Here is a 24,112-nt window from a genome sequence, read left to right as displayed (position 1 = left end):
GAGAGTTTCACCCGTGTGTGTGTGTGTGTGTTTAGCCAAACCCCGAATTTATTTGGGTCTCTGTTGTAATCCCTGGAAAAAGATCTTTTGTTAAGATGTTGGAAAACAGGTCCTTGGGTCAGTAACAGGTGCGGCTTGGTACCTGTTCAAAAGTTGGACTTATTATTTTGCAGGGAGATAAAATTTCAGATGAAAGTGTCAGGAGGACAGGATACTCCTGACTTCACTGGGCTCCTCAACACCTTATGTTAAGACAAAATAGAGAGTGCTGGTTGGGAGAGAGGGGGTGTGTAAAGGCCTCCCTCTGTCCATTGTCCTCCCTTCTAAGTCTTGAACAATATGGTCTCATGTTCTTCCTTCTGGAATTAGTCAGCTGGTGGAAAAAGTAACTTAGAACTGAGTTCATGCAAAAAAAAAAAAAAAAAAAAAAAACCACCCAAAAACTCAACTTATAAGTAATGATGTAACGGATTTCTGTTGCCCTTGGAAAAGGGAAGGATTGAAAAGCTGCTAAAAACAAAGCTGGCAGAGCAGTGGGCCTGAGCAGGAGTTTAAGAAGCCCTGTCAATCAGTCCGGGACTTGGAGATGTCTCAGCAACACGATCCCTTCAGTCTAACCCTTTGTGGTTATAGTTATGTTTCATCCTTGTAACATACATTTATTAAATCATAACAATAAGTGATGAAACAGAACACTCACAACTCTGGAGAGGAAATTGCTTGTTTACATTTTCAAGTCAAGATTTCTGTTTTCTCAAACCCTGAATCTCCAGGTTATCTATTCAGCTGCCAGTTTATGCTGTGGGTTGTGACCCCTTGCGGGTCAAATGACTATTTCATGGGGGTCACCTAAGACCATCAGAAAACAGATACTTACATTACAATTCATAACTATAGCAAAATTACAGTTATGAAGTAGCAACAAAAATAATGTTATGGTCGAGGTCACCACAACATGAGGAACTAACTGTATTAAAGGGTCACAGCATTAGGGAGGTTGAGAACCACTGGGTTACATGGTGCTGTGCCAAGAGCTTGTAGCCATTGAGAAATAGAAGAGAATTTGGTACAATTTGTCTCTGCTGAAAGCCTACAAGTTTTTTTTTTTTTTTTACTTTTAAAATGCCAGATAGTATTTTAGAATGTGAGTTTTTGATAGATTGCAAAGAAAACTCACTTTGGTCCCTTTAACATAGCGAGGTTGTTGGGACTACACTGTGTAAATTACCGTGTGGCTGGGGTGGGCTTCCACGTGCTATTTGCATTGCCCTTTGGTTTACCTTTCCTTTTAATTAATTGTCAGTTAACCTTGACCACAAACTGCATTTCCAGTACTCTTGGCTGGACCTATATCTTCTTTTAAAATTAAATTTATTCCAGGTGCAGCCATTATGGAAATCAGTACAGAGGTTTCCCAAAATAAAAATTAAAAAATAAAGGAGAACTGCCAGGTGACACAGTTCTGTACATACCCCAAAGGCCCCACACCCATTACAGAGACTTGAATATCGGTGTCTTCTGCTGTATTCACAACAGCGAGGAAACGGAATTAACTGTCCATCAGCAGATGAGTAGATGATGGCAACATGGTACATAAACATGATGAGATTTTTATTCAGCTGTAAAGGAAAATAAAGTTATGTGATGTGACTTTGGGGTGAAGAGCTGGTCATGCAAGTGTGATGGCCTGAGCTTGGATCTCCAAACCCGTGTCAGGATAGACAGGGAAGCGTATGTCACTAACCCAAGCACTCCTAGTCCACAAGAGATTCAGACGGGGCAGTCCTCAGAAGCTCATGGCCAACTAGCCTGGCTTACTCAGAGGTAAATGGCAACCAACCTCGGCTCAAACAGATTGGAAGGTGGGAGCCTACACCTTGAGTTGTATCCGATTTCTACATGTGTGTTGGCATGTGTATACTTCCAGTCAAATGCATGAAAAGAAAATGAGATTGTAGAATTTGTAGGGAAAAGACTGGAACTGGGAATATTACTTTAAGTAAGGTAACCAAGGCTCAGAAAGGCAAATACCATGTGTTCTGTCTCATTAGTAGATCCTAGCATCTCATTTCATCTTTGTGTGTTTGTGGGGATGAGTGTAGGTAGACAGCATAAAATTGGAAAGAGGTCCATGGGGTGTGGGGATGAGGTTTTAAGGAGGGTGGGTGTTGAAAGGCTCAAGGGGAACCCTGGGAATTGAAAGGAACAAGTGGGGACTGGAGGAGATGTGGGGGGGGGGGGGATCAACCAAAACGAAAGATGAGTGCAGACGCCACAAGGAAACCTGCTACTTTGCTAACTAAAAAAGTAAAATAAAGTATATTTTAATTTCCTTCCTTTAAAATTACAGAACTCCGAGATCAAATTGTTTCTGTCCAAGAAGAAAAGAAGGTGTTAGCCATTGAGCTGGAAAATCTCAAGAGCAAGCTGGTAGAGATGACGGAGGAAGTAGGTACCGCAGGCCTGAGAGGCCAAGCCCTTGGCTTTTAAACTTACAGCTGGTTTGGGGTTGGCTGGGTTACACACTTGCTGTTAGAAGGTAACTTTTGATAATAGCACCATGTTTCAACTTTCATTTCAACCCCCTCTGCCATTTCAGTCATTCAGAAAAAGTACAGAGGCAAGACCATGGACATGCGTTACTCCCAAGCTTAGCCAGTCAGACTGTCAGGCAGCCCTTTGAGAGGAGGTTTGTAAGAATGGTGACTGCTGTCTGAGAGAACAGAGTTCAGGGGACAGCCAGCTTAGTGGGGGACGGGCCACTGCTGTGTGTCCTTCCTACAGAACAGAGGTGCAAGGGGCGGTTTGGAAGAACCTTTTTATCTTGAACTGCCTGTAAGTATGGGGCCGCTCGGTTACCTTCTGTTGGTGACAGGCTTCAAGGATCTGCCTCCACAACCTTGATTTAATTTGTGTAGTTCAGAGTTTCCCGACCAGCGTCTGCCAGCATTCCCTTAGCCCCAGAGTCTTGAGTGGCCCATCAGTGAGCGACCTCGCCTGGTCAGCCCCCTTCCTGCACAGTGGTCACCTCCTTGAGGGCCGTCCCACAGAAAGGCTGGGCAGTCATGCCCTCCAGTCTCCCTGCCCCAGCTCTTCTTGTTTTGCTTCACCTGAACATGGTAATAAGGGGGAAGAGGGCAATCTCGGGAGAGCTTTCTCTGTTGGCTTTGTATACCACTTACTAACACCAACCAAAGCAAAAAAATGAGGTTACTATGAAGCGCAACCAGTTCATGAACTCTCCAGAGGTGCTGATGGGCTTGAGGCTGTGTTCACGCCAGTACTGTAGGAGAGGAGAAAGGAACACGTTGTTACCACCTGCCCAGCCTCTTATTCAGTACCAAATTATTTGGTACTAGAAGACAATTGGGGCTGTTTTTATTGTCACCATTTCAAATATCTAGAAAGAATCAAGCAGCAGACAGTGACCTTGCACACATCTGCTCAGCTTACCTTGCAGGCACCCGACACAGGCATGGTAAAATGCAGGGACCACCCTGCAGCAGACCCTCCACTCTGTGCCCAGCTCCCTGAGCAGCTGTTGTTCTGAATGTGGTGTTTATCATTCCAGTGTGTGTCCTTACCTGCTGAGAGCAGTGCAGGGCACTTTGAGTGTTTTTAGAATCTGTAAGTATACTTGTCTTTTAAAATTCAGCATAATACATTTGAGATGTATCCACCTTGATCTGGGTAGCTTTGTACACAAAAAAAAAAGGAACAAAATAAAACAAAACAAAACTGCTATATAGTATTTTTTTCTACTAATTGGTGTTAAAAGTTATTTCAGAAATTTAAGTTTGGGAGAGAATATCACAGATATTTTATTAGTCCAAAAGTCACCAAAGTTTAAAGTTATCTTTCAAAAAATGTTTACTATGTACTTTCTTTAAAGAAGTTTAAAACCCGAAATTGAGTATTTGCTGACCTGTTAAATGATAGGTGTGCTTTGTGGGTGATCACAACTTGGATTTTTGCTTTAAAAATATGGATGGGTAATGTAAAATGGCTAGAATACTATCCTGTGTAGGGAGGTTCCAATGTCAACTTGAATATGTAAATGAGCCATGCTCAGGTGTGGCTTGAAGTTCTGGGGTTGCCTTGAAGTTCCACAAAAAAGTTTTAATGCTCTTGGTGGAGGAGCTGATGGGCGTTGCCACTTAACAACGGAACTTCATATTGAAAGCAGGACAGCTATTTGAGGGTCCCATGTTGCCATATGTCTTATTTACAATTTTGGGTGTTTTTTCTTCTCCATATCTTACATTTGTAGGTAAATAAAGTTAAGCAAGAAAAAGCTGTTTTAAATTCAGAAGTTCTTGAGCAGAGGAAAGTCTTAGAAAAATGCAACAGAGGTATGTCTTTTCAGTCTTCATTTTCTTCAGTGTATTTTGCTTACATATATCTGGTGCTTCTTTTCGCCTCTGCCTAGAGTTGATGTTTTTCCTAGGCTGTGTTTTGCTTGGCACTGTCTCTTTCTCATATCTATTATTTCATCACTGGGGACATTTAAAAGGGATTTCTACTAGGCTTGAGGGCACGTGCCTTTAATCTCAGCACTTGGGTAGTAGAAGCCGGTGGATCTCTTGTGAGGCCAGCCAGGGCTACACAGAGAGAGAGACCTTACCTCAAAAAAAAAAAAAAAAAAAAATGGTACCAGAGTGTTCCTGTAATCCTAGCACTGGAGAAGTAAGAGACAGAAGGGTCCCTGAGTAAGCCTAACTGAGTAGATGTGTGTCAGATTCAATGAGAGACCCTTTCTCAAAAATAATAGGTAAGTAGGTAGGCAGGTAAGTAGGTAGGTAGGTAGGTAGGTAGGTAGGTAGGTAGGTAGATAGATAGATAGATAGATGATAGATAGGTGGATAGATAGATAGATAGATAGATAGATAGATAGATAGGGATAGCAATCGAGAAAGATATCCAAAGTTGACCCCCAGTTCCCACATACACACACAAATTGCATGTACAAGTGCACACACTACACACATTGCATTAAAAAGTTAAATAAAAGCTATTTCCCTTGAGGGAGTTGGAACTAACTAACTCATTTTGAAACTTCAAAGCCATACACTTCTGTCCTATTTGTATTGTGGGACCATAACCATTTTTGCTCACCCCCTTAGCATTTATAGGATTGATGGGCTAGTTAATAAATCTGAATCTAGGAGAGATTGAGAAAACTGCATAAACATGTAAACATTTTAAATTAGAGGATATAGAAAATGGGCCAGTGAGCATCAATATTAATATACCAGTAAGGTGTGATGGCATGCACTTTAAATTCCAGCACTGTGGAGTCAGAGGCAAGTGGATCTCTGTGAGTTTTGAGGACAGTCTGGTCTACAGAGCGGGTTCCAGGCCAGACAGGGCTACATATTAAAACTCTGTTTAAAAAAAAGATTGGCATGCCAAGTGTCTCCTTGCTCTGGGGTCTTGCATAATTCCTCTTTGTGTCTGAAATATGATTCCAAGCCTCTAGTGACCCACACAGTTATGAATTCATAACCATTTAGATGAGTTACATAAAAACAAATCTAGTGATGAGGAGAATGGAACCCGGCCTATTCAGCGAGATGTTTCTGATGGCTCCTTAAAAAGAAAATGCCATGTTCTTTGGTCAGCAGCTCACTCTTACCCAAGCATGGCATGGGCACAGCTGCTTATGTTACAGTTTAGTACAGGAGTGATACTGAAGAGTAACTCTACAAAACTCACTCGGCGGAGGAGACTGTGAGGGCTCGATCAGTCAGTCTATTTTTATTGTTGTTGCTATCATGAACTGCACAAGGCTGGAAACTAAAATGAATATAGATTCAGATATTATCCAAGAGAATGACCTCATCATCTGCTTGTTTCTGGGAAGGCCTCCTTGATGGGGTTAAACCAGCGATGGTGTCACCATCATGGTGGGAGTGTGAGATGTGAGGGAGAAATCACATGACAAGAGAGGGACTGGACCGGTCCTTTCTTTCATTGTAACTCGCTCGAGTGAGAACTGACTTCCTCTGAGATCAGCATTATCCCCTCCCAGGCAGCACCTGCGTAGACCTACTCCCTGGCAGTAAGTCCCTCCACCTCTTAATGCTAACATACTGGGGGTCAGACTTGCACGTGTGCGTCTTTGGAGGCCACACCCCATGCAGACATCAACAGCAGAGGACTAACATGTTCCTTGTTCTCCCTTCAGCCTGTCCCCAAGGCACTCAGTTTCCTGGTTCAGAAGACAGGACATGGACAGGACTTTCCACACTGCCCTTAGCTTTTGAAGAAAAGGCCTGGCAGCTAAGCATGGGAGATGAATAAGATGGTCCCACTTCAGTGTGTATAACCTGCATTCTCTGTGTACTCTGTAGGAACAGGAGTTCACCACATGGCTCTTGCCTTCAGGGAGCCCCCTGTCTAGAAAGAAATGGGGATACATGAGCATAACACCAGGACCAGACTAGTTCCTTTCAGAATCCAAGTCAAAGGGACCTAGACACCGGAAAATTAACTTTTTATTATAGTGTTCTGGACAGAAGAGGAGAGCTGATCGTCCTGCCCAGGGCTTCAGATACTCATGGTCTTCATTGTTCTCATTGTGAAATTTCTTTTTTTAAATAGGTTTGAAAGTCATTTAGTCCTCAGGGACCTATAATTCCCAGCACAAACCACCACTTACATTACTTTACTTGAGTTAGACTATTCTGCTTCTGTCTGAGGAGGCAGTAGTTTACGGGGAACAGAGTTTGAAATTCTATGTCATTACACAGCAAACCCATCCTTAGTCAGTTAGGATTGAAGTGCCCCGTGGAACAGAGTGTGAAAGCAGCCATTAAGAGTGTCTTGGCGGGAGTTTATTGATATGACTCAGCTCAGAGCCCGGCTCTTCAGCAGCAGTCTGCCTGCTTTGTGCCCAGTTCCTAATGGCGTCACGGCTCCCAGCACCCTGCCCACATCATTATTTAACAAAGTAGGCCACATAATGTCGAAAGCAGCAAAGACTGCGTGCTGATTTATTTGACGGGACCTTTTCTATAGTAATTCTTTTTGGGGGGGCAGGAGGGCAGGGTCTCACTATGCAGCCTTGACTGGCATTTTGCATATATCTGTTGACCTGTCATGTGTGCCCTGCCCTGTGAAATGCCTGTGATGTGTTTTTTGTCTTTGGTCTATAAAAGACAGAAATGAGGGGGCTTTTGTCTTCTTGCAGAGGACCCAGATTCAGACCCCAGCACCCACATGGTGACCCATTACTCCACTTCCAGGGGATCTGACACCTGACCTCAGTGGACACCAGGCATCCCTGTGACGCACAGACGGACAAGCAGGCAACACACTTATACACATAAAATTAAATTTAAAACATCAGAAATGTATTCATTTTGCACTCACTTTCACAGTACGTTTATTTGAAAACATATATCTTTCCTTATATTTGCTTTCACAATATGATTTTAATGGCAGAGTAGTATTTCTTGTGGTGTATTTTACCGATCTTTTGGTATTTCCCCAGCAGTGCCAAGAACATGCTTGCAACCACATCTCTGTCCTCCTGCTCCCTTAGGATGGGCATTAATCATTGAGTCTAGGGGTGTGAATGGTTTTAGATTTTCCATCCACATTTCTAAACTGCCCTCCATAAAGCTCATCGCTCTACACCAGCCAGGAATAGCTGAGGTCATCCACGTGCCGTATGAAGGATTGCTGGTAGCTTGCATAGCCTATGGTCTCTGCTCTTTTCTTTGTCTCCTTCAGTTTCCATGTTGGCAGTTGAAGAGTATGAGGAGCTACAGGTGAACCTGGAACTGGAGAAAGATCTTCGCAAGAAAGCAGAGTCATTTGCACAAGAGGTGGGTATTGTAGCAGGAATCTTAAAGAGTCTTATTAATAAAATCAAGCCTGAGGCCAGTTATTGGTATGAAATGCTGGAAGATCAGAGAGACAGAACAAGCTACAGCTAACTTCACCTGGCCAACTTCTCAGCTGATCTTGTTTCCTCAGATTGGAAGCCTCTGTGTCCTCATATCTGAATGGCTCTCAGCTGAACTGTGCTGCTCAAAACCTAAAAGCTTAACCAGCCAAATGCTTCTAGTTTCTGGTCCTCACGTCTTATATATCTTTCTGCCTTCTACCACTACTCCCTGGGATTAAAGGCGTGAGTCACCATGGTTGGTTGTATCCTTGAACACATGGATTTCTGCCTAGTATTGCCTCCCAAGTGCTGGGATTAAAGGCGTGTGCTACCACTCACTGCCTGTCCTCTATGTTTAATATTGTGGCTGTTCTGTCTCTGACCCCAGATAAGTTTATTAGGGTGCACAATATTTCCAGGAACACAATACCACCACAGGGTATGCTGCAGAAACCAGGTGACTTATAAAACACCTATGGGCCAAAAAAAATTGAATCAGTCAGATAAGAAGGTAATAAATCCCAGTGTTCTAAGCAATGTAAGTGAGTCATTTACAGTAGTTATTATATCATTTGTTAGGACATAGAAGAGAGACATTTGACACTTCCCACCACAGGTGACAGATGTCTAAGGAGATGGAGATGTGGTGACAGAGATTTAAGTATTATAGCATATCTCAGATTTCCATGCCGTACCCTGTAAACATGTACAATTATGTATCAAAAATAAAAATTTTAGAAAATGTTTGAATAAACTTAGCGATTTTAAATGAAGCATCCTCTGGCTAGGTGGGAGCTGCATCATGGCATTAGATTTTCTGAAGTTAGAGGAGAAGACATGGATGGGTGGAGGAGAGTCTGCCATGTCTATCACTGTACACAACCCCAGAGCTGTCCTTACTCTCTTAAGGCTTCCAATATCTGTAAAATAGATGTCCATGTAAATGGAATCAGGGAGATTTTAGAATGCAATGGAACGTGTGTGTGTGCGCGCGCGCGCGCGCGTGCGCACGTGCATATGTACAAATATAGAGAGTAGGAATCAACATCTGGGATCTTCCTCAGTCACTGAGGGTCTCTGACTAGTATGGGGATTCCTTATATGGTAGGACAGCCAATGAGTCCCAGGAATCCACTTGCCTCTGCTTTTCCAAAACAGAGTAATTTTTAAAAGCATTGCAGAGGTGATAGAGTGCTGTCCAGGGAAAAGAATTTCCATGGAGAGACCTATAACGTGGTGACTAGCCAGCTCAAGTGCAGAATGTCTATACATTTCAGATAGCCTTGAGAATCTGGGCTGTGTCTCAGTGTCATCTCAGATGACAGTGTCATAGTATCTGCCTTTCTCTCCTGGCCATCGTCTGGTGCTCTCATTATATGAGCCGATTCTTTCATCGCTAATGGAACATTGCCATGTTGTACACCCATTATCTCAGCCACTCACTGGTGTAATGATTTCCCTCTCCGGTCAAAGATAAGCTTGGAGCTGCTCTGGTTCCACCTGACCTTGTTGACTGTGAGCATTGGGTATTCCATGGCTCTGGAGCTGGTTTCCAGGGGAATGACCTGCCACCAGGTAGCTGAACTCAAACATTGAGCTTCATTCAGCAAGATCTCAGTCTCTATTGGAATTTTGAGCCTCAGTGTAAAGAACCTTGTGTTGAGGGAGGAAGCGAAGCATCTGAAAGTGTTACAGTAAGAGGTACCCAAGATGGAGAAAGACGACAGGATGATGCAAGAATGACATTTGAAAATCAGATTATGTTTCTATGCAGGATTTTTTTGTTTTGTTTTGTTTGTTTTGTTTTGTATTGTGTGTTTGTGCCTAAGCATAGCCGGGCTAACATTGACCTCCATAGAAGGTTAATCTAGGTTCATCTGATTTGAAATATTGTGATTCATTTTATTCAGAGAGTTTGATGAAAGCTGGATAAATATTGTTCTCTGTTGACTTGTAAGAAAGAAAATTTGAAGTGTCAGAGCCTTGTAGAACAAAAGCTGTGTGGTTATAAATGAGGCAGGTAAATTGATGGGGGAGGGCAGGTAGAGACGATATGGAGAATTGAGTTGTGAAGCTGAGAAGGCTGATTGAGCATGACCCGAATGGCAGGGTCTTACTGAGACATTTCCAGCTTTTCATGTGTTCTTTGTACAATAATGCTAGAATACAAAGCAGCTCAGAGAAAAACTTGGAGGCTTCACAGTGGCAGAGAAGACAGGAGAAGGGAGGTTCTGGCAGGAAAGCATGCAGGTGATTCACCTGGTGGGTCTGGGACGCCAACAGTGTGGGGACAGCATGGGCACTATGCTGCACTAGCGCAAGGCGGGCAGGCAGGCCTGGGAGGCTTCTGGGAAGCAGCATAAATAGGTGTAGCAGTGCTCGGTGTTGAGATTTAAACTCTGTCGTGGCGAGAAGGGAATCTTTTTTTGACACGTGACTGCTGCCGAAGGCGTGAGATTTGCTTCCCAGGAGCCCAATGCTGCATGTTCTGGGGAATGTGCCCAGCACCAGCCTGGCAGTGTGTGACGGCTGAAAAAGAAATTGAGGGGTTTGTTGTCCACAGTCTTAGAAATAAACAACCAAGTTTACTTGCTTTACACATCTCATCGTAACAGCAATTTGTGTACTTTAAAAAATTGTAAATACATAAATCAGAAACCGAGAACATTCCTTCCTCTTACTCGTACAAAACAAAGCCTGTTCCCAAACAGGAGGAGTCAGTTGTCTCCAGAACTGTTTTTAAAATTTTCATCTAAGTATTACATTTAAAAAATTTTTTTTTTTTTTTTTTTTTTGGTTTTTCGAGACAGGGTTTCTCTGTGTAGCTTTGCGCCTTTCCTGGAGCTCACTTGGTAGCCCAGGCTGGCCTCGAACTCACAGAGATCCGCCTGGCTCTGCCTCCCGAGTGCTGGGATTAAAGGCGTGCGCCACCACCGCCCGGCTAAAAAATTTTTTACTTACTTATGGTGTGTGTGATTTTTGAGTGTGTGTGTGTGTGTGTGTGTGTGTGTGTGTGTGTGTGTGTGTGTTCTCTCCGTCCACTTTCATGGGTTCTAGAGATTGAACTCAGGTCTTCAGGCTTATGCAGCAAGTGCCTTACTCACTGAACCATCTTGTCAACCATATTTTAAAGTGATTCTCTTATGCTTTTCAATGTGTTTTTCTTGGTATTCCTTCCTGAATAATTTGGATGATGTTGGAATATTGCTTTGAATTCTGTATTAACATAAGATTTTTATTTCTCACTCCCAGTCTTCACAAAGACATATGAGATTTCTCAGAAATTCTGATACCTGTGGTGTTCTTCCTCCAATAAGAGACCAACTTTCTGACTCTGAGTCATTCTTGCCACAGCAAAGCCAAAACTCATTAGTGTTTGGTGACTAAATGTCCTAGAAGAGGACACACAGGGAGTTTTGAAGAAGTTTGGGGAAGGTAGTATGATTACTACCCCTCCCCCTAATTCCTCTAGGTGTTCCTTTTTTTTTTTTTTTTTTTTCTCTTCTTGTGGATAATCCCATGTAGCCTAGACTGGCTCCTGATTTGATATGTAGCCGATGATAACCCTGAATTCCTGCTTTTCCCGTCTCTGCCTCCCTGAATTCTGCGATTAAAGGCTTGTAATTACACCGGTATTTGTGATGCTGAGTGTTGAGCCCAGGTGATATGTAGACTAGACAAGCACTCTAACTGGACCAATAGTGTTTGAGAGTGTCATAGAGATTCGGAGAAAGAAATTCACACTAGGAAGATGTAGTATTTTGGCTTGTTTGTTTTCAAAGTGCCACAGTTGAGGTACTTTGTATTCAGGTAGTGTTAAGCAAGGTTTCCAGAATGTTTCTCTTTCCCAGAGAATCACAGAGTGAGGACGGAGCAGCGTCTCTGTGTTCCTGGGGGAGTGGGTGCCCCACTTGATTTCCCTGCTCTTTGCCAGGAACACATGCAGTGAAAAGAAGCCTGGAACTTTGCTTCAGTTGTTGGAGGGAGCTGGCTAGTTAAGTTTTAATAGAGAAAAAAAAAATGTGTCAAAAATATTGTAATAATAATGATAACCAAAATAATTCATTTCTGATAGGCACTGCTCAAAAATTCAAGACACTGTGCTGAATCATTGATTGTCCCCTGTTGGTTGGAACCCGAGTCTCCTGGGTAGAATGCCTTGGCTTGTGCACATTTGGCTGTCTCTGTGCCTATAATGCTTACAGAGAGGAGGTGATGCTGAAGGAGTATGGATTCCATGCACTAGGCAAAATTGTGTTTCATGTTTTCAACTCTTTCAGAGGATTTGACTTCAGTTCCAGCACCCACATCAGGTAGCTAACAACCACTAGTGACTTTAGCTCCAGGGAAATTTCTCACCCTTTTCCGGCCTGTGCAGGTACCCTCATACACATATATATCCACACATAGAGATGTACTTGGACACATAAATAATAAGAAATCTTTTTTTAAAAAATAGTGTGTTTTACCTGTTTGAGCTGGTGGTATGTCTTAATTTTGCACAACTTGTAGTAACTTGGTAGACTTTTCACAAATCCTGCACAGGAAAAGAATAAAAGCTCAGCCATTGTGTGTGGGGGGGGGCACATCTGTGTACAGCGCATATGTGTTTCGAGACCAGAGGTCAACACTGAGTGTCTTTCTCTCTCTCTGCATCTTATTTTTAGATAGGGACTCTCACTGAACCTGAACTCACTGATTGGCTAGGCTGACTAGCCACCAAGCTGCAGGAGTTCCCGTCTCCCATCTCTCCCTCCAGAGCCACCATTAGAGATGTGTGAGGCGCTGAGGCCATGCCCAGCTTTTCCATGTATATTAGGACCCAAACTCAGGTCCTCTGCTTATGCAGCTGCCGCTCCCAGACTGAGGCATCCCCCCAACCCCCTTCTAGCCACGTTTTTCTCCTCCTAGAAAGATATACTGGGAAGAAAACATGAGTTTATTTGTATTATATATTCACGGTGAGTTTGACTGACTGGGACTAACTGACAGACTGTAAATCCCTGAAGTTCCGGTCTTTGCACATGGAGGTTTGCAGGAGTTTTATTTTTGTCCTGAGTTACATTTCCTGACATTTTGGTACATTGCAGATGAAGTTGTATATATGCTGTACAGTAAACCATCTCACTGTGCACATCTTAGAGTTAAGCTACCGTGTCGTGTAAGAAGCCATTAAGATCCTGACAATGTAAAGCATTGCTGTTCAGAGACTTCAGAGTTTGTGAAATAGCTCATGCTTGAGATTGCCCATCAGTCATCTTGGTATGGTGAAGAGAAAATAAGTAACAGACAAATAGAAAATAATTCTGCTGTCAATTGTGTCAACATGGGAGAATTAGCCGAGTCGCATTCATAAACAACTCAATGAAGCGTTCAATACAAGTTAGTACAACCTCCCTCCCTCCTGAACTGTTTCTCACTGGAGGAAACTAACGTAGGTCTAATAAGAGCAGAGGAGGTCAGGCAATGAGTGTAAGTTCTGGTCTTGATGCCCATGTGCCCTCAGGGAACTCACTCGTTCTCTGAGCCTCTGCTTCCTTATCAGGAAAATGTGTTGGTATCTATTTGACAGTGTTGTTCTGAGTGTTGAAAGATATCTGCACATAGAGTGATAGCCACCATACTGTTCAGTGATTAGTGAAGGCTACCTCATCACAGTAGGAAGTTAGCTCATACGCAAGGACAAAAGGAACGCATAGGAGGTGCCTGGCACACGGTATGTGGCTGACACACACTTGTCACTATTATTGCCAATGCATTTTAAAGCAATAAGGGAACATTTAAAGTTGAGCTTTAGAACTCAATTACTGTACCTACTCCTTGCTTAGAGTGGTGATTTAGGTACTGAAGCTGGTGTAAAGTTGGGAAATACATCATGGCAATGTCTGCTCCAGGAGCTCCTACTTCAGGGATTTTCTGGGGTCAGTGACTCACTGCATTCAAGCTGCACCAGGATCTGCATGCGCTGATCTGTGTACACATGTTTGTCATTAACTTTTGCAGATGTTCATTGAACAAAACAAGCTGAAGAGACAAAGCCACCTTCTGCTGCAGAGTGCCCTTCCTGATCAGCAGCTGTTGAAAGCTCTAGACGAAAACTCAAAACTCATCCAGCAGCTTGAAGAAGAGAGGATCCAGCATCAGCAAAAGGTAACTGACTTCATTCTGGAGGTGTGGACATACACACATGCAGACATACACACATGTACACACATACACACACGTAAATGGATGTATACGTATGTACATACACAGCCACATCACACACACACACATACACATGTACACATACAGACACATGAATGCATACACACACCACGCATACACACACACCACACATACACACACACCACACATGCACATGTACAGTCAATGTACAATCATACATTAAAACAGGAGGTGCTAGTGAGTCTTTCTAGAGTTCCATATTTTGCCTTGCTTACTAAGTCTTAAATATCTTTGAGAAAACAATAGCTTCCAAGTAAATTTAATGTGCTGTTCAGCTAAAATTCATAGCACACTGTCATGGAGTCTTTAAAATGATCGTGAAGTTAATCAAATAATAAGGTTGGAGAAGCAAGGGAAAGGATAGGACTCAGAGTGTATTGGGCAGTTCATAGTCTTGAAGTCTGTTTGGGAAGGTGTTGGTTTTCAGAGACGGACTACTTGTAGGAGAGTGTATGGGTCTTGCAGAGCTTCTTGGGGGACATGGGGCCTTATTCTGAGAGGGAGGGAAAGAAAAGCCTGTCATTAGTAATTGCTTTCTTAGTTACAGTTTCTGATTGTGCAGGCTTGTGTAGATATCTGTAGTAAAGGACTCCGTGGCATTTTATTCAATTTGCAGGAGTAGAACTCTTCAGGTCAACATGGCCCAGGTCCCTCTGTGTCCTTGCGGTGGGGGTGGGGGGGGGAGGATGTGGGAGAAGGACTTGTAGAGGCCACTTCAGAATGGTGACGTCAGTGTGTAGGGGTCCTCATGGCAGACCTCGTTCATGAGGAAAGACTGTTAGTTGCTACTGACTTTTACCTGTTAGCATCTCAGAGCAAAGGTACCAATGCATAATCCTCTCCACTTCTACCTCTAGCAGCGAGGTCAAGCTGGGTTTCTGTTTCCTCAGTGGGAAGTGTTGGCAGATGTACAGAAAGCCTCTGTTCTCAAGGCCAAAGGTGAAGAATTTCTTTTTCTGCACCCACATGCAGGAATCGCCTTTTCAGAAAGTGTGTTGTGTGTGTGTGTGTGTGTTTTGTTGTGTGTGTGTGTGTGTGTGTGTGTGTGTGTGTGTGTGTGTGTTTAGCTTAAAACTACATGCTCACTGGATTGAATTGGACTCTAGGATTGAGTTGTTTTCTATGTTCCTGTTTGGTGAAGGAGCAGAGGTCATTGTGGATGAAACTGTAGCAATTACTAGTTCTACAGGTTTTATCCTGTCCTAGTCATTTATTCTGAGTACTCTCTACCATGTGTGGTGTAAAATATGTCCTACATGAACACAAATTCCCTCATAGATTCATTACCTTTTAAAGCACAGATATTTTGCTTTTGCATGTATAAAATAATGTATGTTCCTTATAGTAAATGCACATTTTGTCTGAAATGTAAAAAGAGTAAAAGAAAATTAAGATCACCTGAGAATCTAAGATGTATACTTTTGGGCAGCTCAAAACTTTACATAAATACATGGTTTTATGACGTATATGGTTTGTTTAGATGGAGCTATGTGGTGTGTGGCCTTCTTTAACCTTTCAGTTGGTAATATATCTTCTCACCCCTAAATATGTATTGAACTATGTGGGTCTTTTATGTTGTTGTTTTTACTTTAGTTTAGTTTTGCTTTGTTTTGTTTTTCAAGACAGGGTTTCACTGTGTAGCTCTGGCTATCCTGGAACTCACTGTGTAGGCCAGGCTAACCTCAAACTCAGAGATCCACCTGCCTCTGCGTCCCAAGTGCTAGTATCAAAGGCATGCTTCACCATCGCCAACTGAACTATATGGTTTTATATGGCTGTATAGTGTTTCCTTATAGTTTGTGAAAGAATAATGCTGGTGGATGTTGAGGTTATTCTTAGGTTTTCAAAAATGTCTTAGAGATGTGTTTTCACATTGACCTGAGGCTCACCATTGTTGGTTGGCTAGTTTTGGGTGCTATGGATTGAATCCAGGGCCCTGCATGTTCTAAGCAAGCATTTGAACACATAGTCACAAGTACATAAAAGTACTACTATTGGGACTGGAGAGATGCCTCAGTTAAGAACTGCTGCTCTTTCAAAGGACCCAGAACACCCTCATGGCTGCTTACAACTGTCTGTAACTCCAGTTCCAGGGGAATCTGTTGCCCTCTTCTGGCCTCCAAGGAAACTGCACACATGTGGGACACACACCTATTCAGTCAAACACATAAAAAATATCTTTTTAAAAAAGTGCCATTACTAACCCTCCCTCATGGGTCCCAGCAGTCTTTTAAAAATATCATCAAAAATTTTTGGAAAAGGATATAGAAATAATGTGTCTGTTTTAAAATAAGTTTTAGATATTATTTTATCCCCCACCCCCTTTTCATCAACAAGGGGAAGTGTCAGCCCTATTTAAGCTGCATAAAACTTACAGGTCAAAGAGTTAGAGGAGCAGCTGGAGAACGAAGCACTCCACAAGGAGATCCATAACCTGAGACAGCAGCTGGAGCTCCTGGAAGAGGACAAGAGAGAGCTGGAGCAGAAATACCAGAGCTCGGAGGAGAAGGCTAGGAACCTGAAGCATTCAGGTGAGAGCTGAGTCAGCTCCTGTGCCCACTCACGCCCACAACACAGTCTGTCCTGAAACTGGTTCTGAATGTGCAGGGGGGGGGGGGGGGGGGGGGGGGGCAACATGGGATGGGACGAGACGCCAAGCTTGTGTGTGTGTGTGTGTACGCGCACACATGTGTATATGAACACTAGAGGTCAACTTCAGAAGCTGCTCGCTATGTTATTTATTTTTTATGTGTATGAGTATTTTACCTGCATGCATGTCTGTGCACTATGTATATACCTGGTGCCTATGGAAGCCAGAAGAGATGTCAGAATCCATGAAGTGGAATTATGGACAGTTCTAAATCACCATGTTGGTGCTGGGAACTGAACCTGGGTCCTCCTAAGAGCAGCAAGTGCTTTTAGTCCCTGAGCCATCTCTCCAGCCTGCAGTCTTCTTTCCCTGGGTTTTGGTTGGTTGGTTTTATTTTTTAGGATGAGATATTTCTCACTAGTGTCTGGGACTCACCACCAGTAAACCCAGCTTGCTGACCAGGGAGTCCCAGAGACCCACCCGCCTGCGCTGTCTCAGCGCCAGGATTACAAGCATAGCCCACCACACCCAGCTCTTCACAGGTTCTGGGAGTGCAAGTCCAAATGCTTGCTGGGACAGTGAGTGGACCCCTGACTGAGGGGTCTCCCCAGCCCAGACTTGTTTTGTAAAATTTTTTCATTTTAACTATCACAGCTCAGCAGAGCAGTGTCATCAAGCAAGTCACAAATATTGCAACTTTAACAAAAAAAAAAAAAATTAATGTAGAGTCTCTGAGCTTCCTGCATAGAACCAAGGCCCTGTGGTGCTATTAGCACAGAAGACCCAAGCTGTCAACATCTCTGGGCCTTTAGCAAGGATTGCTCACAAAGCACTTACTTCACTCTGTTCATTTTGTAGGGCTTTTTCAGAGGAATTAAACTCTCTTCTTCTTTTTTTCCTTTCTTTAAATAATACCCTCGTCTTTGGTATTTGTATCCCCTTCATCTTTGGGGTTTAATTATACATATGAAATATTACTTTCTGTGCCACACCTAACAATGAAATGGGCAACAATATATATATTAAATGGGAAAACTTTTAAAACACCAGGGATTCTGGAATCAAGGGATTTGTTCATTCACACTGGAAGGCTCACAAAAATGTAGGAGCTGGATTACTACACAGTTGTAAGTCTCTGAGAATGTGGGTAATTTACCATGGGTACATTTTTCTTTATCACAGCCTCAATATTCACTTCAGATATTTTCCATTAATTTATAATAGAATTTTGAAATCTGTGCAGAAGAATCATGGAGGCTTTATTTCTGAAACATTCAATGCTTCTTAAAAATTTACAATGAAAAGTGATCACAATTTATTTTTTTAAAAAAATCAATCAAAAATTAAGAAAATTTCAACTCTTTTTAGTAACTGTCAGAGTAGCCTATAGGCAAAGCCATCTTTATAGTGAATGGAAGGGGCAGGCATTGCAGATATCTGAAATTCTAGTTTGAACTGATTTACTTAGAATCTTCGATGTTGGCAGTTCTGTCATGGAGCCCAGTGAGAAACACAGGAGAAGGGCTGGAGTGATGGTTCCGGGGTTAAGTGTACTTGCTGCTCCCACAGAGGATGAGGGCTTGATTCCCAGCACCCACATGTTGCCTCACAACTATCTAGGGGATCCTATACCCTCTTTTGACCTCTGCAGGCACTGTATCCATGTGGTGAACATGCATACATAAAAGCAAAATACTCATATAATCAAATAAAATAAGTAAATCTGAAAAAAAAAAACAGAAGAAAAGAATCGTGCATTTTTATTGGGTATGGTGGCACATGAATGATATCCCTCTCAGGAGGCTTAGGGTTAGGTTAGTGTCAGGGTTCTCTAAAGAAACAGGACTGATATATATATATCATATATATAGGACATATATAAAGGATTTATTATGAGATTTATTAATCTGGATTGTAGGCTGTGGTCCAGATAATCTAACAATGACTATTTCTCTGCAGAAAGGTCAAGAATCTTAGTTGTTTAGCCCGTAAGCCTGCAGGTCTCAGCAGTCCCAGACTGGTCCCGGGGTCTAGGAGGATTCCTACAGAGCTTCTGGTCTTCAGGCCATGTTAGAAACTTAGGAACTGGGTTCTAACTCCAGCGAAGGAGTGCTTTAGCACCAGGAGAGATGAACCTGCCAGAGAGAGCAGGGCAGAGCAAACAACCAAGCTTTTTTCTTCCATGTCCTTTTCTTGGCCTTGATGTTGACCATTGACCTACACACACACACACACACACACACACACACACACACACACAATGTATCTGTGGTGGAAGATCTCTAGATCCCTCTGGAGAGTATGGTGCAGAGTCCTAGCCCACACTGCCTATTTAAGGATTGAGGGGTAAAGCATGCCTAGTGATGAACAGAGCAAGTGACCTGAATGCTTAGTCTTTGTAACCATCACCTATTAGGCCATAATATATATTTCTTCCCTTTTGGGTGCCAGGGATCAAACCCGGGGCTTTGTGCTTGCTAGGGAAGAGCTCTAGAATAGATCTGTACCTCCAGCACTACAACACAAGCTTAAATTGAGCTCCTTGGTGTCAAGAACTGCTGCGCCCTAACTCTGCATGGCTACACCCTAGCTCTGTGCATGGCTGCGCCCTAGCTCTGTGCATGGCTGCACTCTAGCTCTGCATGGCTGCGCCCTAGCTCTGTGCATGGCTGCGCCCTAGCTCTATGCATGACTGCACCCTAGCTCTGCATGGCTGCGCCCTAGCTCTGCATGGCTGCGCCCTAGCTCTGTGCATGGCTGCGCCCTAGCTCTGTGCATGGCTGCGCCCTAGCTCTGTGCATGGCTGCGCCCTAGCTCTGTGCATGGCTGCACCTTAGCTCTGTGCATGGCTGCGCCCTAGCTCTGCATGGCTGCACCTTAGCTCTGTGCATGGCTGCGCCCTAGCTCTGCATGGCTGCGCCCTAGCTCTGCATGGCTGCGCCCTAGCTCTGCATGGCTGCGCCCTAGCTCTGCATGGCTGCGCCCTAGCTCTGCATAGGTCCACTCACATTGCTGGTGTCTAATAAATGCCCATCTTATTGTGACTTGAATGAATAAATGGCATTTCTTTAGAAGAGCAGAAGGTTTGTTAAGTTATGGGCATTTAGGAATGTGAATCTAGTTAAAACTCTAGTATTTGCTGGTTTTGAAGGAAATGAAGCGTAGGAGAGAAGAATGCAGTTATTAAAATGTGTTGCAAATGTCATCTTTAAAAGCAGCCCTCAGTCCACACACTTTCAAAGTCAAGCATGAAGAATTTCTGGGTGTTTGAGGAGTGAACTACAGTTGTTAAAATATTCCTTCAGCCTGTTCAATTCTTATTCCCCTCGCATTAGCCACGTCCTTTTGTCTACACGGGGAAATAATGGCAGTGTACTTTAACAGATGAAGGCCCAGCTACGGTGTTAGTGATGGGTTAGCTGACAGAAAGTCTGCTGTTTCCTCTGGAAATGTCTAAGTGTGGCTGGTTTTCTGTTCTGTGAACAGTGTGTAGTGGTTTATCTCAGGTCTCTCTGAACCCTTGTTCCCTGTACAGTGGACGAACTCCAGAAGCGAGTGAACCAGTCGGAGAACTCAGTGCCTCCTCCACCTCCTCCTCCCCCACCTCTCCCCCCTCCGCCACCCAATCCAATCCGGTAAGTACCATCAAGGCACTTCCTGCTACCTACAACTTCCTTGTCTTTGACCCTGCTAGTCACACCAGTCTTTTTTTTTTTTTTTTTTTCTTTATTTTCTGAGACAGAGTCTCATGTATCCCAGGTTAGCCTTGAACTCACTCTGTAGCTGGTGATGCCCCCCAACTGATCCTCTGCTGGAATTATGGACATGCCACCAGGCCCAGTCTCTGCAGTGTGGGGAATCAAGCCCAGGGCTTCACGCATGCTAGGCAGGCGCTCCACCAGCTGTGTTACATCCTCAGAGGGACAGTAAAAAGCAGAAAAGAATATTTCCTAAAGACAGTGTTTCCCACTTCTTGGTTTTAAATCATCTTTCCAGGAAATCGCCACAGCCCACGTGTCCCCTTATAGAACCTGGATTCTGTGGCAATGCTCCAAACTCAAAGAACTAGACATTTATCAGACACTTCTCATTTTAAAAGTCCACCCCTAGCCCTAGGACTCCCTCCACCCATGAGACCAAGGAATTTTAAGAGTCTCCAAAGGGTATACTCTTTTCCCCTCACTGATTTGAATTTGGAGGTTCTAGCTTACTCATTTTTTACAAGACCTAAGTTAAAACTTACATCTACTAATTGTTATAAACTAGTAATTAATCTAAAAGTACTAAGTATTTTTATCCCGATCCTTATAGTTAAGCCTTTTGTAATTCTGAGAGTAGAACCTTCCAGAAGAACATCACTGTTTAAGGTCTTGGGGAAGGAATCCTGTATGCAGGCAGAAACTCTCTTTTTTCTGAAGCCTGGCTAGCCTGTCATCATTGCCTCTCTCCGACATACATTCTAGAGAGATTTTTGCCGCCTTTGTGAGTCTATCCACCACCATCCAGAATTAGAGAAGTCAGGCTACTTATTTTGATGACTGCCTACCTCCTCATGATGTTAGCTGCCTTTGAATAATTTATTCTTGAACAAATGGCATTTAAACTTTTGCTGGATGTTTTAGCTTTCATTAACTCATGTGATTTGTTTAATCCTTTCACACAGAGAAGCCCTTTATTCCTGCTTTGCACCTTAGCTGATCCAGCTGAATAGAATGTGTAGCGTGTTCCTCCCACACGACTATGGAAATGGGACTTGGCTTTTGAAAAAGAGTCTCATTACTTTGCCTTGCCGAGTTGGGCATGACATAATCTACTTTAAGCCATTGAAGTAGTTGAGGTTAAATAATCTTTACAGGTGATGGAGTCCAAGAGCCAATGAAAGAATTTCAGGTATTTTAAACTCTCTCTCCTGGGTAGCTAAGTCTGTAGGAGATATTCCAAAGGTGACATTTAAAATGGGAAATGCGTCACTTTGATCTTTCTCTTGGGTCTAGAATTTTGAGCTGATAAGAAAGGTCACTTCTATGAGAAGGGAGAACTATTAAAAAGCAATTACAGTCTTGCTGTCGACCTTTGATTTTTAGCCTTAGAAATGCTGAGAGCCCCTAGGATTTAAAGTATAATCTAAATAGAATTTTCTCCAAGGAACTCTTTACAGTTATACTGAGAAATGAATATAAGAATCAAGACTATATATGCCTCAACCACTGATTCTTTTATAAGACTCTTAAAAGAAAATTCTCGTTGAATAATATGAATAACTTTTAAGATAGATTTAAATAGTATGGGATATAACTTTTCAGAAAAAAAATTTGGTGAAAAATACTTTATTGTCAAAGATATATTTGCATATGTGTTGAGCTTTCGTGGGTGCTAAACCCACCAGTGGTTTCCAACTTTGTCCTTGAGCCATTATGTCTATACTAATATAGATCATGAATAGAAATGAACATGGTAGGGATGGGGAAGGACTGGGCTCATGGCTTCCTTAGTGGCCTTATGGCTTCTCTTCGTCTTCTCCCATTCCTCTAATTCTCCCATTCTCCAACAGAGGAGGAGGTGTGACTGGGCCATGTTGTAATGAAGGGAGAAAATAGGGTAGATCTTGAACAAGTATGTCTTATGGGGAGAGGGGTGGAGGAGAGGAATGGGTCCTCCAACATGACAGAGCCCACAGGATGTGTATGTAGATAAAGCTGCATATAAACACTGTCATGCATTGCTTAACCATGGGGCTACTTCTAATATTTTGTTACATGAACACCATTGTGAGTACTTACTTACACCAATAAAGATGGCTGTCAACTTAATAGGCAGCATACTCTTCTGAGACCATTGTCATAGATGTGGCCTGTCATTTGACCAAGCGGTGACTCTATAGATTGATTCTAGGGAACTGACTTGTGTGATTATAGAGGGCTGGCTAATAGTCCAAGATCTGTAGGACACTTAGGCAAGCTGAGTAGCCAGGATACCTGCTGAGTCCAAGACCTGAGAACCTGTGATGGAGTGCTATTCTAAAGGCTGCCAACCTTGAGACCCAGGCAGCCATAGTGTAGGGAATCAAGGTCAAAAGCAGTAAAAACCAATGCTCCAGTTAGAAGACAGAGATTCTTTCTTATTGGTGACAGGAACTGCCAATCTTTGTTCAAGTCAGGCTTTCAGTGATTGGATGAGGCCAACATCTAGGAGAGCAACAGGCCTCTCTCAACCTACTAAGTTAATTAGTGGTAGGGTAGGGCTGTAAAAGTTTGGACTGTTGGTCCCAGATGTCATGGTTGAGTCATCTCACCTGTTGAGTGGCGCCCATCCTGTATATTTTCTCTGTAGTATAGGTGGTCAGCCTTTTTCATCAGGACTATTGGCTCCCCATTAATGACACTGAGACTAATTATTAATTATGAAAGCTCAGCCGATAGCTTAGGCTTGTTCCTAACTAGTTCTTATAACTTAAATAAACACATTTCTGTTACTCTGTGTACTGCCACGTGGCTGTTACCTCTCTTCTTACATATCTTGCTTGTTTCTGTTTCTTCTTCCCCGTGCCCTCTCTGTCCTGAAAATCCTGCCTAGCTATTGGCCATTCAGCTTTTAATTAAACCAATCCAAGTGACACATCTTCACAGTGTACAAAAAGATTTTCCCACAGCATTTCAGTTCCACCTTGAGAGTTTGTCCTTTTTCAACATAATGGATATTCATTGAGTACCACGTCTCCAGCTCAGGCTTCAACTTTCAGCTAACATTTTTCTCATTCACATAGGTGATGGACAATAAATAATGTATATCCTTATTTCATACATGCAAATATATGTAAACAACCTGAGCAATATAAATCTCTGTTTGTCACCCCTGTGTACAATAACACTCAGTGTACCCAGATATGAAGACGTTAAAGAGTGTGGAGAGTAAAGAGTGAGGAGAGTAAAGAGTGAGGAGAGGCCTCTGACTGCTGAGGAACTCCCAGACCGCCCTGGCATGCACTGGCAAGTAGACGTTGAATCCTCTTGGAGTCCAGTTTGTGGCATGGAAAAATAAAAACCAAGTTTACAGTATTTTATTCCTTTAGCATCAGAGATAAAAATGTGATTTTTTAAAAAAATTGAAAGTCTATACAAATTAGAAAGTCTAACTTAAAAAATAATTTAATTCTATTTGGGGACTTTATAAGACAAGAGAAAATAAAATAGGTGGACTCTAACGTTCAGTGTCAAGACTGTCTAGAAGGGGAGGGGCTGTGACACGTTTGACCTCTGTTCTGGGGAGATTGCCCAGTGTACCTGGTAGTTTTAAGGACAGGCAACTCAAAAGAGAATTAATTAATATAGCCAAATACAGAAGTAAAAAGTTAAAAAAAAATCTAAAAATGTAATAACTAAGAAACAAACACTCGCTGAGGC

The 24,112-nt window shown here is 42.8% G+C and overlaps 1 protein-coding gene across 1 annotated transcript; it reads left to right on the top strand.

Moving 5' to 3' along the window:
* Nucleotides 1–2,322: 2,322 nt before the first annotated feature.
* On the top strand, nt 2,323–23,378 carry LOC114701059 (shootin-1). The gene is made up of 6 exons (XM_037201954.1): nt 2,323–2,448; nt 4,271–4,352; nt 7,738–7,832; nt 13,898–14,044; nt 16,500–16,653; nt 20,248–23,378. Exons 1-6 carry the CDS (start codon nt 2,437–2,439, stop codon nt 20,349–20,351), a joined length of 594 nt encoding a protein of 197 aa, XP_037057849.1. The 5' UTR covers nt 2,323–2,436; the 3' UTR covers nt 20,352–23,378.
* Nucleotides 23,379–24,112: the final 734 nt, after the last annotated feature.

The sequence above is a fragment of the Peromyscus leucopus genome, unplaced genomic scaffold, assembly GCF_004664715.2.
Source record: "Peromyscus leucopus breed LL Stock unplaced genomic scaffold, UCI_PerLeu_2.1 scaffold_508, whole genome shotgun sequence".
Classification (NCBI taxonomy): domain Eukaryota; kingdom Metazoa; phylum Chordata; class Mammalia; order Rodentia; family Cricetidae; genus Peromyscus; species Peromyscus leucopus.
This window is presented reverse-complemented; position numbering and strand designations above follow the sequence as displayed.

What these genes read in the sequence shown, in the direction of transcription:
- LOC114701059 (XM_037201954.1), top strand. An exon ending in CTTAGAAAAATGCAACAGAG is followed by an intron (nt 4,353 to 7,737) that starts GTATGTCTTTTC and finishes TGTCTCCTTCAG; the next exon opens with TTTCCATGTTGGCAGTTGAA. An exon ending in TAGGAACCTGAAGCATTCAG is followed by an intron (nt 16,654 to 20,247) that starts GTGAGAGCTGAG and finishes TTCCCTGTACAG; the next exon opens with TGGACGAACTCCAGAAGCGA.